The sequence below is a fragment of the Boleophthalmus pectinirostris genome, unplaced genomic scaffold (genome assembly GCF_026225935.1).
Source record: "Boleophthalmus pectinirostris isolate CB_2022bp ecotype Guang Dong unplaced genomic scaffold, ASM2622593v1 HiC_scaffold_1215, whole genome shotgun sequence".
NCBI classification, from domain to species: Eukaryota; Metazoa; Chordata; class Actinopteri; order Gobiiformes; family Gobiidae; genus Boleophthalmus; species Boleophthalmus pectinirostris.
The window spans coordinates 1-12,464 of record NW_026571025.1 but is presented as its reverse complement, the minus strand read 5'-3'; the positions used below and the strand labels follow the sequence as shown (position 1 = coordinate 12,464).

The 12,464-nt window shown below is 40.8% G+C and overlaps 1 protein-coding gene across 1 annotated transcript; it reads right to left on the bottom strand.

Moving 5' to 3' along the window:
- Positions 1-191: 191 nt before the first annotated feature.
- LOC110169363 (ENAH actin regulator) lies at positions 192-12,388 on the bottom strand (the record flags this gene model as incomplete). Its single annotated transcript, XM_055149080.1, has 11 exons — positions 192-2,055; positions 2,152-2,209; positions 2,472-2,550; positions 3,827-3,893; positions 4,312-4,363; positions 4,660-4,708; positions 4,791-4,915; positions 5,121-5,431; positions 6,987-7,082; positions 9,279-9,628; positions 12,316-12,388. Coding segments are annotated over 11 exons (1,298 nt in total), but the record flags the coding sequence as incomplete, so codon positions are not given.
- Positions 12,389-12,464: the final 76 nt, after the last annotated feature.

Below are 12,464 nucleotides of genomic sequence, written 5' to 3'. Positions count from 1 at the left end.
CGCAGAGAAATTAAAGTTACTTTTTTAACGCAGCAAATGTATCCCTAGGGGCAAATGTAGCCTTCAGACCAATGCTATTGCCGTTTTACTAAAATGTCCAATTTATAAAAGTCTGTCTTAACCTCTCACAAACATAGGAACTTTACATGTGATCAAATAGAAAAGGTTGAAAAAAAAAACACAATGCAAGATACAAGTTTGTATTGTAACTTTAATAAACTTGCTGAAACAAAATAGGTTAGCATGTAAGAAAAAACTAATTCACATGAGAACAGTGTGGTCAAAGAAATGAGCTTGGAAACACTACGTGGGCCTGACTGCACCGTTCAGATAAAGGCAACATGGAAACATCCTTCATTTCTGCAGAAGACAATTAAAACAAAAAAGCAACATTAAATCAGTGTGGTCTGGATGTATTTGGAAGAAGTGCCCTCCACACCAAAGACATGAATGAAACATATTTGACAGAGAACAGAATTGAGGGATAATAATAAAAACAAAAAACAAAAACGTGTGTCCCCAGAACTATCATGTAGTATCACGTTTTTCATATTATTAAACATGACTTGAGATCAAGGCACCATCTTTATAATTTTCTGACTTCCTAGAATGTGGACATACTGACCTTCACTTTCTCATCAACCTTTGGAGGAAAAAATATCAAAGGTTGAAGCAGCAGTTCTAATGAAACAGCAACATGTATTGCTGGTTAAATAGACCTACACTTAAATTTCAGGACAATCCGTTTAATTCATATAAGTCATTCTTCCTGAAAATAGACCAAAACCAGAAAATACAGTACAATATATTACTATGACTGCCAAAACATAAAATGCAATGCAAGATTTTCATGATCTCTGGTGAACTGCAATACTGATTTGATCCTTCTATCCTTTCTGATCCTTTCTAATTCCAAGGTGCTCCTTCTGTTGCCACTAACACTGATAGAAATACTTCAGATTGATTGTCTTTGTAACGACCAAGTGGTGAGGCACATAAAGATGAACTGTAGCTTAAGTATTTACTTGTAGATGTAGGTAAACAATAACTTTTCTGCTTGAGACCTGACACTTTGGGGACTGGAGGAAAGCCCTACGAACCGATTATAGAAACAACTGGCTTTCTTAGGAGTCCTTTTAGGCATTTACGTGAGTCACCAACTTCTTTGGCCTAATATAAATTGTATAAAATGACAAAATAGAATTGGAAAGGTGGATAATCTACAATGACCAGACCAATTTCCTAGAGTGATAGAAGCGGATCTTTATAACTTGTAACATGTATAATACCTTTCCAACATGGTGGCTACAGTGTAAGCTGCCCAAAAGGATGTGTGAAAAAGCTACCACATTTCTGGGTTCCAGACATTCTTTGCCTCTTACAAAAAATCATTTTGAACCATTTCCAGACTGGACATACAAGAAAACATAAGAATACTGAGCAAAAGGAAAAAGTCAATGGCACAATCCTTCGTTATGCCAGGGCTTTCCATTGCACCTTTTGAAATATTGACTCCACTTTTATTTCTGGATCCTTGGACTGATAGAGAAACATGCAGCAGTATGTCCAATGTGTGGAGGCCTCACCCTCTTAACAAAATGCTACACTTATTGCTGATCAGGAAACTTCGTGGCTGAGTCTTGACAATGAAATATGACCAGGAGAGGGGAACAGAAATGTTATTCAACAGTACAGGAAGGTTTGGTAGAGTGCTATTTGGACAGCTCAACTTATTGTGTCCACTTGGTATGGAATTCCTCTGCAATAAAAAAACATTATTATTGAGCTACTTGTTATGGCCATAGATCTACACTTGGTTTGCTGATAAGTTGTCTCTTGGATGAACATATTCAGGTTAAATAGTATTGAAGGAAGACAAGCTTTACAGTGGCCACACACAATGCCACTTTGCAGTCATGATGGAAAAGGTGTACAGCGGGGCTTGTTCGATCCTCCCGCTTGTCTCCTATCTCTGCCTCCTCTGCTGCAACAGGAACAGTAGCATGTGTATGAATCTTTATGCCGTGCTAGATCTGCCCAGTTCCTCCCTGATTGCTGAAAAGAAAGAAAAGGCAACCAATTTTTTAACTTAAGTACAGCATCTTAAATATTTACAACGTGTGTAATTGTTAACAGCGAATAGCTAAATACCATCAATTAGCTCTTCTTTAAGCTTAGACAGCTCCTTTCTCATCTCATCCAGGATATCCTACAACACAAATGGCACAAATAAAATAAATAATTAAGTTTAATGGCAACTTTCCAAAGAGAAACATAAAATATAAAAAGTTATCAAAAGCCCAATGCAATGAATCAGATGCGCAAGCAGTTGTTTTGTATAAGGAATAGATTCTGAATAGATTCTGAGTATAAGGACTAGATTCTGAATATCTTCCTCAATTTGAGTATGTATTATCAATAATAATATGCAAAACAGATGCAGTAAACCTTCCGTCATTGAAGGAGGTTACCTGTTTCAGTCGGTCGTAATCCACTGTCTCTGTTGGGACGCCGTTGGCACTTAGGGAAGCAGTGGGTGTGGACTTGGGTCTGTGACAACAAAGGCACATAAGAGACATGAGAGAGAGGGGCAGTCCTGGAGTAAAACAACTTATTACTATATACTACCAGATTCCTGTCAGCATCAATAAGAAAATCAAAGTATTTAAGAAGAACGGTTGAACCAACATGCATTATACGAGTTATACGAAATTGGCATATATGAAACACCAATATCATTTTAATTGATCCACATTAAAACTAAAAGGAACAGAATAAATAAAATGTTACACTATCAGTACTCTTGGGACATGCTCTGGGACACTATTTTACTTCAACTGGAATAATATGAAGAAAAAATACTGTGTGGTCTACTTGAACAGCAGAGCAAGTCAATCATAAGTATTTCAAAGTAGAGCAAAAACAAAATAAGAACAAAGTAGTGGTCCAAGGAAATTCCTCAAGTAAGCGTAAAAAAGTATTTGGACAAACTACTACTCAAGCATAACTAAGAGTAATGGTCTGGATGTAATTTTATTTGTAATTTGAAATGACTGAAATTGGGAGGACAAAACATTATACTCACAAAATGTGTTATTTTAAAAGTAGAAAGAAATAAGAAAAACTCAAATATACTATACTATAACACAAATATATTGAAATATATAATACACAAGTAGAATAAATGTACGTAGTCTGTAAACTACTCTGAAGAGTAAGTAATGCACTTGATTTGATGAAAACAATTTCCCGTATGGATCAATAAAGTATGCCTAAGTTTACATCTAAATCTAAGTAATTTACCATTGCCGCAATACATTTGCTGAATTGATACTGAAAATAAATGATAAATCATTATCACTACCCTGTCAGCTTAGTTATATGCTATGTGGTTCAAACACTAGAAGCATGAGCTTTGCCATTGAACACTGCCACCAAGTGGTCAATATTGTTAATACTCCCAGAGTATTACATGTATATATTGCTACATATCTGCTTGCAACAAACTTTTTTATTATTGCAACACATAAATCTAATAAGGGGTAAAGCTGAATTTTCTCCCTCCAATCTAAAACTAATTTAAATAATGTGTGGGTTTATACAATCATTATGACATGTTGTGGGTCTAGTTGAGTGCTGACATCGGGCCTTATCATCTCCTCTGGCTCGACAGTGATAATGCAGTTTCAAGACGAGTCTCGTTGGGCGGACACTGAGGACAGCTGATAGACGCGTGTGCAAAGGGTGACAGCATGAGTGGACTTCCCACTTTAATACAAACAAAATATCTGCAATAAGCATGTACAACCAACAAAGGATTTCTTACCTTCCAATTACTGGAGATTTGCTACCGTTCATGGTGTTTGCTCTTTCCCATGGCTTCCTGGGCATATCTGGACACAAAGCAAAACAGGATTAGTTTTAACAACTACATGTATTATCTTAGGGAAGGATCTGATTAGGAACAACATTTTTCATCATTTCTAAGGGTCTTAAGAGTTTTATATTCAGATGCACTTGGGCCAGTGTGAAACCAGCAGCCACTTTGGTGTGTTCTAAACAGCCGCTTGCAGAGTGGAAGACCTCAGGCCCACTCTCACAGCGCACTATTTACTCATGTAAATAATTTGGTGATCAGCTGATTGCCTCTTACATGGGCCCATGGTCCAGTGCTTGGTGAATGAGCAGTGAAGCAGTGAACACCAAATTCATAGTTAAGTAAAAAAAACTAAATCTAGTGCCAACTGAAGCCACTCTATGACGTGGATTAGGATTTTGGGGTGGGTGAAGATTCTGGATTTCAGGGCTCACCTGGAGTGCTACAAGCAGACACTTTCGGTGTTGTGTTTGAGTCGCCCTCATCCTGTTGGTCAGACAAATAAAAGAACACATGACTCAGAGACTTTCCAGGTGAAAAGATTTTGGACTTTGTATTAGCTAAAGCTTAGCTTTATATATGAGCTTGAAGGCCCTTGCATTGTAACTGTTAAATAATGTTTGTAAAAAGTTGCAGTGCATTGATGGCCAATTTATACATAACTGTCATTACTGACAAGAAGGTGTCAAACAATGCACAATGAAATATGGAGAGGCCAATAGGAGAGGACCACCAAGAGGAAGCTAACACATATACAAGGCCCCACTTTGTCCAAAGCTTACTGATCTCTGGTCGGGTTCAGGCGACGAGCCCTTTTCTGCAATTCTTCTTCTGTAAAAAAAAAAGGTAAAAATTTACGGCATTCCATTAAACCTTGACATATTCTTAAATTATACTGAAATACAATAAGTACCTTCTAGCTAGCAAGGCGCTCATCTCTTCCATCAGACCGCCACCTCCAGGTAAGTGCCCATTCCCTCTTGACTCAGTTTTGGCACCTGTCAAGGTGGCTACCAAAGCTGAAGCTGGATCATCACTCTGGTCAGAGAAGAGGGTGTAGAAAGGATATAATTACAATTGAAATGTGACAGAGGGGCTAGACCAGCACTGTCACTGGTGTAACAAATGGTCAGGAAACAAAAAATAAATAAATCTAAAGGCTAAAACAGGGAAAGAGCCGAATGCCTGAGGCCCGCACAATGCCCATGGTGGCTATAGTCACAACTCTGTATTATGTACTCACCCGTGGCACTTTTCGCAGCTTGGCTCCAGCAAGAGCAGCAGCTAGTCCTGAAAGAGGGCGGTCCTCTGCTGGACTGAAGAGCCCAGCGGGCAGAGGAGGGGCAGGGGGAGGAGGTGGCGCTCCTGGTGGAGGATGGGGGCCTGATGTAAGTGAAGTCCCCCCTGGGGTTAGGGTCAGGGGCAGCGGTGGAGGTGGTGGTGGAGGAGGTTGTCCTGGTGGAACTGTGGGAGTCACAGGGCTAGTCACAGTGGAGCCGGGTGGCAAGGGCGGAGGTGGCGGGGGAGTGGGTGCACTCGGCCCAGGGGTGGAGTCTGAAGAAGAGTGATGAGGAAGACAGAGGGTAACAAGATAAGAATTTTTATTTGAATGATACAGACAGCCCAGAGAAAAGCAGTCTCTGATGTTCAAATGAAAGTCACTTTGTGCTGTACAATACAAATAATGCCTGCAGTTTTCTCTCAAATATTAATGCTTCTGGAGTTGTCCAAAGATCACACAGTCCTAAATAGACTTAATTCACAAATGATTAAGCAATTTTTATCTCATTACAGTTCAAACTTAACTCAAACTATGAATGAAGAAAATCAAACACATTTTTTTGACAGTATGCAACTTTCTGTAGGTGGAAAGTTTCAGTTACCATAGTCCACAGAGAGAGATAAGTTTTAAATGAGTAGGAGGAGGTCCTCCTCCAGGTCAAATCAGGTTTGTGGAGATGCAAGCCCACCGACAGTTAGGACACATGTTTTTCTTTATTTTTCAGTGAAATTTAATAGAAGAAGAAAAAAAAAAAAACATGCTTTTATTTTGGTCTATTTTTTGGCAAGAAAGTTACCTACTAAGGCTTTAAAGGACTTTGCTTTTAATATACTGGAGACTAGGTCATCTTTCACAATCACAATCTTTCACTTCAGTGACCACTAATCATTATTAGATGTTGCAAAATACAATCATGCTCAGTTCTCATCTGATGTAGAGCCAGCCACTTGAGCAGTAAGCAGAGAAATGCATGCAGCGTTCATGTTAGTGAGCCCACGATAGCTCGACAGTTGTGCCACATGTCATCTCTCATAGGGAACAGCACACTAATAAAATCAGACCTCACTATAAGCTCAAAGGATCTTTCAATGAGATCTAAATAGTTGTATATTTATCAATAGATAACTTGCTCATCAGTGTTTATATTATACTCACAAAATGCTGCAATCTAAATTTTAAATGCCCCCATTTATACTATACTTCTGCAGTTGATACAGTCTAGGTGTGAACAGTGTGCAGCAGATGGAAATAGACCTTGGTCGACACAAGCCCTGATATTAGCCATTCACAAGATAACCCCTGACTTCAAAGACTTTTAATTCAGAATTCTGGTATTTTTTTGTAATTGTGTTAAGACCAGTCTGCTGAATAGTGTACAGTACCCTTCAATAATTATGGCACCCCTTGATTAATTATTTAGTGATATTGTGCTGTAGGCTTGTTGACATTCTGACTATAAGACACAACTAACATCAAGTTCTCAATCAAAGATTAAGGAAGACTTTTGGGTCACTGAAACCATCCTAGTGTGCACCCGGACAAGATAAATGAATCAGCCTTTTTCCAGACTTCTTCATAACACTGGTTTCCTTAAATGCTAATATTGCATTGGTATTCAACAGTACAGTGAAATATTTTCTCATCACTAATTAAAAAAAGTGACTCACTTGGAAGGCAATGCAAACCTAACCCTATTGTTTTGTCTGAACATTATCTTGCCATTTCATCAACCTTCCTTATACTCTATTTGGCAAGGGTGCCAACACATATGGAGGGCATGGTACACATGTGGATTCACGGAGTCAGTGAAGTAATTGGAGCTCTTACCCTGGGGCTTTGAGGAGGGCCCTCGAGGCAGGGTGTCAGGGCCGATGTCTCCTGTCAAGCCTGAGGACAAGTACTCCGCAGCTGCAGCAGAGGGCGCTGTGGAGGCAGAGGGCAAACCAGGAGCCTGCGGTGAGGAGGGGGCAGACGAGAAGGACGAGGGGAACGGCAAGGGATGAATGGGTGGCGGGGTGGGTGGTGGTGGGGTTGGGCAGCTAGGACCCATGGGAGTGTGGCTGTGAAGCACAGTAACTGGGGAGGGCGCAGGGTATGCAGGGGCACCGTTTGGGGAGGGTGAAGGAGGCCTATGAGTGAGAGGAGATGGGGAAGCGATTGGTATGAGTGGCCTAGGACCTGTTGCTTTCCCAGGCGGACTGCTAATCATGATGGGGGGTGAGGGAGGCAAAGGGGTGAAACTACAGGAAGACCACACGGAGGACTTTGGTGGAGGGACTGTAGGTGTGGGTACTGGAGGTATGTCCCCCTGTTGACGCCTGGGGACAGTGGCGTAGTGAGGCAGGACCGGATGGAAGGCCGACCCGAGAGACGTGGCGAATCGAGAAGCAGAGTGTCTGAGCGGGGGCGTGGGGGGAGTGACTAGAGAAGGAGCACCTGCGCTAGGGTACGCTGGCGCAGGGGGAGAGGATGGTATAGACATCTGGCTGAATTCCTGAGGAGTGGGAGTGTATGCGGTGCTTTCAAGGGCTACATGTGGCAAGGGTGGACAAAACAAGAACAGATAGGGAAGGAAGTGAGGAACAAGGAAGAGAGGAGACAAAGAAAGCAAGCACAGTGCACACGGTAGGATAAAACAGCAGGTTATGATAGAGGAGAGATGGGTGTGAAGGAAGGAAAAAGAAGAGAAGGGTGCAGATGAAGCAGGAAGAACCAGCACAGCTCGACCAAGGTCTGTTACAGATTGTGTGTATGTTTAGTAGAAGTTAGTGGACAAGTTAGCTATAGAGCATCTTGAGCAGCACATCTGTCAACACACAGGCTGAGACAAGCGGCAGAAACACAATTCACCATTTAATAAACTCCAAATATGCCCAAAATTAGAGGTTGGAGAAACAACCCCTTGTTTCTTTACTTAATCACACACCAAATGTCTGCAGAAAAAGCAATAGACAATCGGGTAGTACTTGTTAAATGACTTATTCCCAATTGTGTTCTGCGATTGTGACAGTAAATGTTCAATGCATTTTGTTATTCAGCACAATATAGCATCCGTTTAGTAAGCTTTAATGCCCTTTTATTCGAGATATACAATACTTGTATCAATATCCTATACAAACTGCATTGTGAGGTTTTTTGCAATACCTAATAAACCAGGCCTGGGTTTACAGGGATGCAAAGGGTGCATTGCAACCTTGTTTTAAGTAGCCTGTACCCTCATTTTAGGCAGGTTAAATAATGGAACGGCAATGTCTTTGCACCCCCTTGAAACGCACCCTCTGTCAGTTTGGCCTGGACAATAGGCACTGATACAGGAAAAATGTTATTGAGTTACCCTTATGTCAATTTCAGATATAATTACTAATAGTTATGTGCAACATTTAAATTAAAAGTAATAAAATCACAGTTAAAATAAATGCTCCCATCCCAGACGTGCCAGTGTGATCATCTTTGGACACCTCAGTTGCTAACTGATATTGAGCCCCATATAGTCTTTTCCAGTTTGACTCAGCTAAACCAACTTCAACAATTTAATCAGCAGCAATCACTGCTTAGGAAAATTGTTTGTTTTCAATGTACTGTTATATTTAAAGTTATTTTTGACTCATTGATGTGCTTGACTTTATGCACAGATTGCGAATCTGTGCATAAAGTCAACAACAACACAACAACAGAAGAAATAAAACATTGGTGGAAGTTGGTAGTTGGTAGAGCAGGCCAGTGCATGCACACATTGACAAGTTCATGAGCTATATTTAGTCTCTGAATTGCACCAGCCTGAGCATGTGTTGCATGCATACACTAATAGCTGGGCTTTTCCCCACTGACCCACTCCAGAACATGGCAAATATGCTCCTGCACAACACCCTCTCCTGGTCATTGTGTAAACTCCAGTTTGCAGAGCCAAATGTTTAGTACATTTACATACCAATCTTTGCTTTAAAATCTCTCCTTCAAACTATATATGTTTTTGTTTCAGTGAGGAATTGGTTAGCAGAAGTTAGACATAGTTGAGACAGACTAGATTGCATTTAGCTTCAGTAAGATTTGTGTGAGTCTGATGAGCCAGTACAGGTGTGCCATGTTTCACGTGCTTGCATGGGAGTAGAGTGTGCTCACCTGTGTTGGAGGAGCGTCTCCCTCCATCCCAGTCGAGCTGCTCTCTCTCAGACTGCTCGCTCTCTCGCTCCATCACTTCAACCTCTCTCTGCTCCAGTGTGTCCCTTTGCTCTTGCACTTCTCTCTGCTCCACATGTTCCTGCTCTTGACGTTCTCGCTCCAGGCGTTCCATTTCCTGCCTCTCCCGCTCTTGGCGCTCCCGTTCTTGGCGTTCTCGTTCTTGCCGCTCTCGTTCTTGGCGTTCCCGTTCTTGGCGCTCCCGTTCTTGGCGCTCCCGTTCCTGCCGTTCACGTTCTTGCCTTTCACGTTCCTGTTCCAACTCCTTCTGTCTCTGTAGCTCCTGAAGTTGCCTGGAAGAGCAATGCAAGTGTTTATTTAATCAAAATAATCTTATATAATTTCTAAATGTATCATCATGCATCACATGCTAGCAACATTATTTTTGAAGAAATGTTCAATTTAAAAACCTTTAATGTTTCATTTCATAACAATAATACATAATATAACGTTTTGGTTTGAATATGTGACAAACCATGACATTTATTGACAAAACACTTTCAAATTAGCCACTAGATGTCACTGTAAGACAGAAAACGTGAACTGAAGAAAACAAATATGCAAAAAAGCTAACAAGTGTTTCTATTTATTACCTACAACATAAAGCAGACAGATCAGCAGCAGCACTCACACCTTCATTCATGTTTCCAAGCTCCCTGCTCTCACTTTATAGGCCAATTCATATTTCAAAGAATCACAAGTCTACCAAAATATATCTATTTGCTGGACTTTCCAGAGAAAACCAAAGAGTTGCTGTGAATCACTTCTACATTTTGGTGGTGCTTAACTGAGAGTATAGGAAGTGTCAAACAGAGAGAACACTGCCATTGAGTCTGCAGAGTTAGCAGTGACGCAGGCCAAGATCTGGAACAGAGAAACACTATGCTCTGGATTGGAGGTTCCAGCCAATAGTCACAGACAGACAGATCACACTGATGGAGAGGAAATCCCTCCTCTGTCCTAGTTCCCACGCTGCCTTAGCTCTTTGCTCATTCAGCAGGGCACAGTCAACCTGCATTTCTAATAGGCTATTAGATGGCTCATACTTAGTAAGTAAGTATATTAGATAGCTCATACTTAGTAAGTATGAGTAAGTATATTACTAAGCAATAATACATTAGCCTCATGCATTATACACCAGCTATGTACAATAGGAAGCTCTATTTCCTCCATCCAAAACTGGTGGTCTGACAGTGTAGAGAAACTACACATGCAGAGTGTCAAGGTAAATATACATTTGTTCAACTGCAGCACTAAAGAATCTAATCTAAATTACAGACAAAACAACAAATCACATATAATGCTAATAATCATCCATTAACAATATGAACCTCCCCCTAAATGTAAATATCATACACACTTCAGGAATTTCATGATCGGCTGCCTGAGGAATGCAAAGTGTCTACATTGGCTAAAAATAGCAAGATTCGTGGCTGAGGTGTGTGGATGGAAGTGGTTTGTCTCCGCTAACATTCCCAACAGAACATTCCTGTACAGTGAAGTAAGCCTCATTTAGGCCAAATGCTGCATTTGAACACCTTTCCTTTTTTGTCCTTGTCATGTTCACACTAAATTTGGTTCTTGCTAGTTCCTTTTATGGAATGTTCCCAGTTTTAGCTGCTGCTAACTTCACAGAGCAGGCTGAATATGGTTTACAGATGGTAAAAGGAGTACAGGGTATAGGGTTAATGCACCATTCAGCATCAAGCATGAATACAACTTTTCTTACTTGAGTTCAATCACATAACTTGTTCTGCTGAGCACTGGTCAATCTCAAGTTACATTTCTCATTCCTTTTTGTCTAGGTCAACATGAGATAATGGTTTTCATAACAGAGCTAGCTCTAAACAGGATTTCCATCAGGATTTGTCCCACAGTAAAACACCTCCTGATCTACTGTTCAGCTGGTGTCGCACTTGGGTCTTGACAAATGTTGCCAAGGAAACTGTTGCTAGGCAAGCGTAGGCGGTGACACAGGCTGTACCACCACATACATATACTGTATGTTCGTCCTGCTTTTGGCAACAACCAGGAGAGTGTTTCGGTTCAAAAAACCCCAGGCAGGTCAGAGCTGAGCCAGCAGCATGCATAGCCAATGGTTTAGGATTTCAGAAATTCAGGCTGGGAGGCACCATTTTTGCACACTTAAGGCACATTGGAACCTAGGGAGGAGTGTCTGTGTGCGGTGCCTTTATCAGCATTTTAAAGCACTTCCCATCACCTTCATATACATTTCCTCTGTTGATTCCACAGAATAGATAAGACTAAAGATTTGTAACTATGCACCATTGCATTTGCTCCACACCATAAACCATCTTACATAATTTGCCATATTAGGCTAAAAAGGCATCCAATATTGCAGTGCTTAGAAAGTAGCTTGTCTCATACATCTCTGAGGTCAGATATAAGTTACATTGGTTAAAAGATAAAATTTTAAAGCACATGCTTAAAACAAAAAGCAAGTAAACACTGCTTATAAACTCAGTTTAAACTTTTGGGCTCTGAAATTAGTCAGGAGTTGACCATAGAAAGAGACATCACTTTTAGCATCTCCCCTTGGTTCCAGTGAGGGGGATATATCTCCGTCTTTGGTCAGTCGAGCATCTCTAGTTGATAAAGAGTTGAGGGGCACAGAAAAGATGGGGAAGAAGATTGGGGAAATGACCACTAGCCCAAGTGGACCATGTTCTCCACCTAAATAGGCATATTCTTTTTAACACTCTGTTGACTCTGGACTTTGGCCCACTACCACTAGCAGAAGCACATATATACAGTCATAATCTGATAATTTTATGTCATTGTATCATGTACCATAAATAAAATACTTTTTTTGGCTGTACAGACAAGTCACATTCATGGCATCACTGGCATACCAGTGTCATTATAAAACCCACTGAAGCTCACAGACGAGTCATTACATTGCTTTAGACCCTGATGATATCTACATTGAACTTACAAACAAATGAGTGTAATGGATTACCTTCTGTGAAGGTCCAGCTCCTCTGTTGTGGGGCCATTTTGAACCGAGGGTCCCTGTCTGTGCAGTGTGGAGCCTATAAGGGGAGACACAGCTTAAAAAAATCTGGCACATGCTACAGTAAGTTTGTAAACAGAATGTAGCTTCAGCTA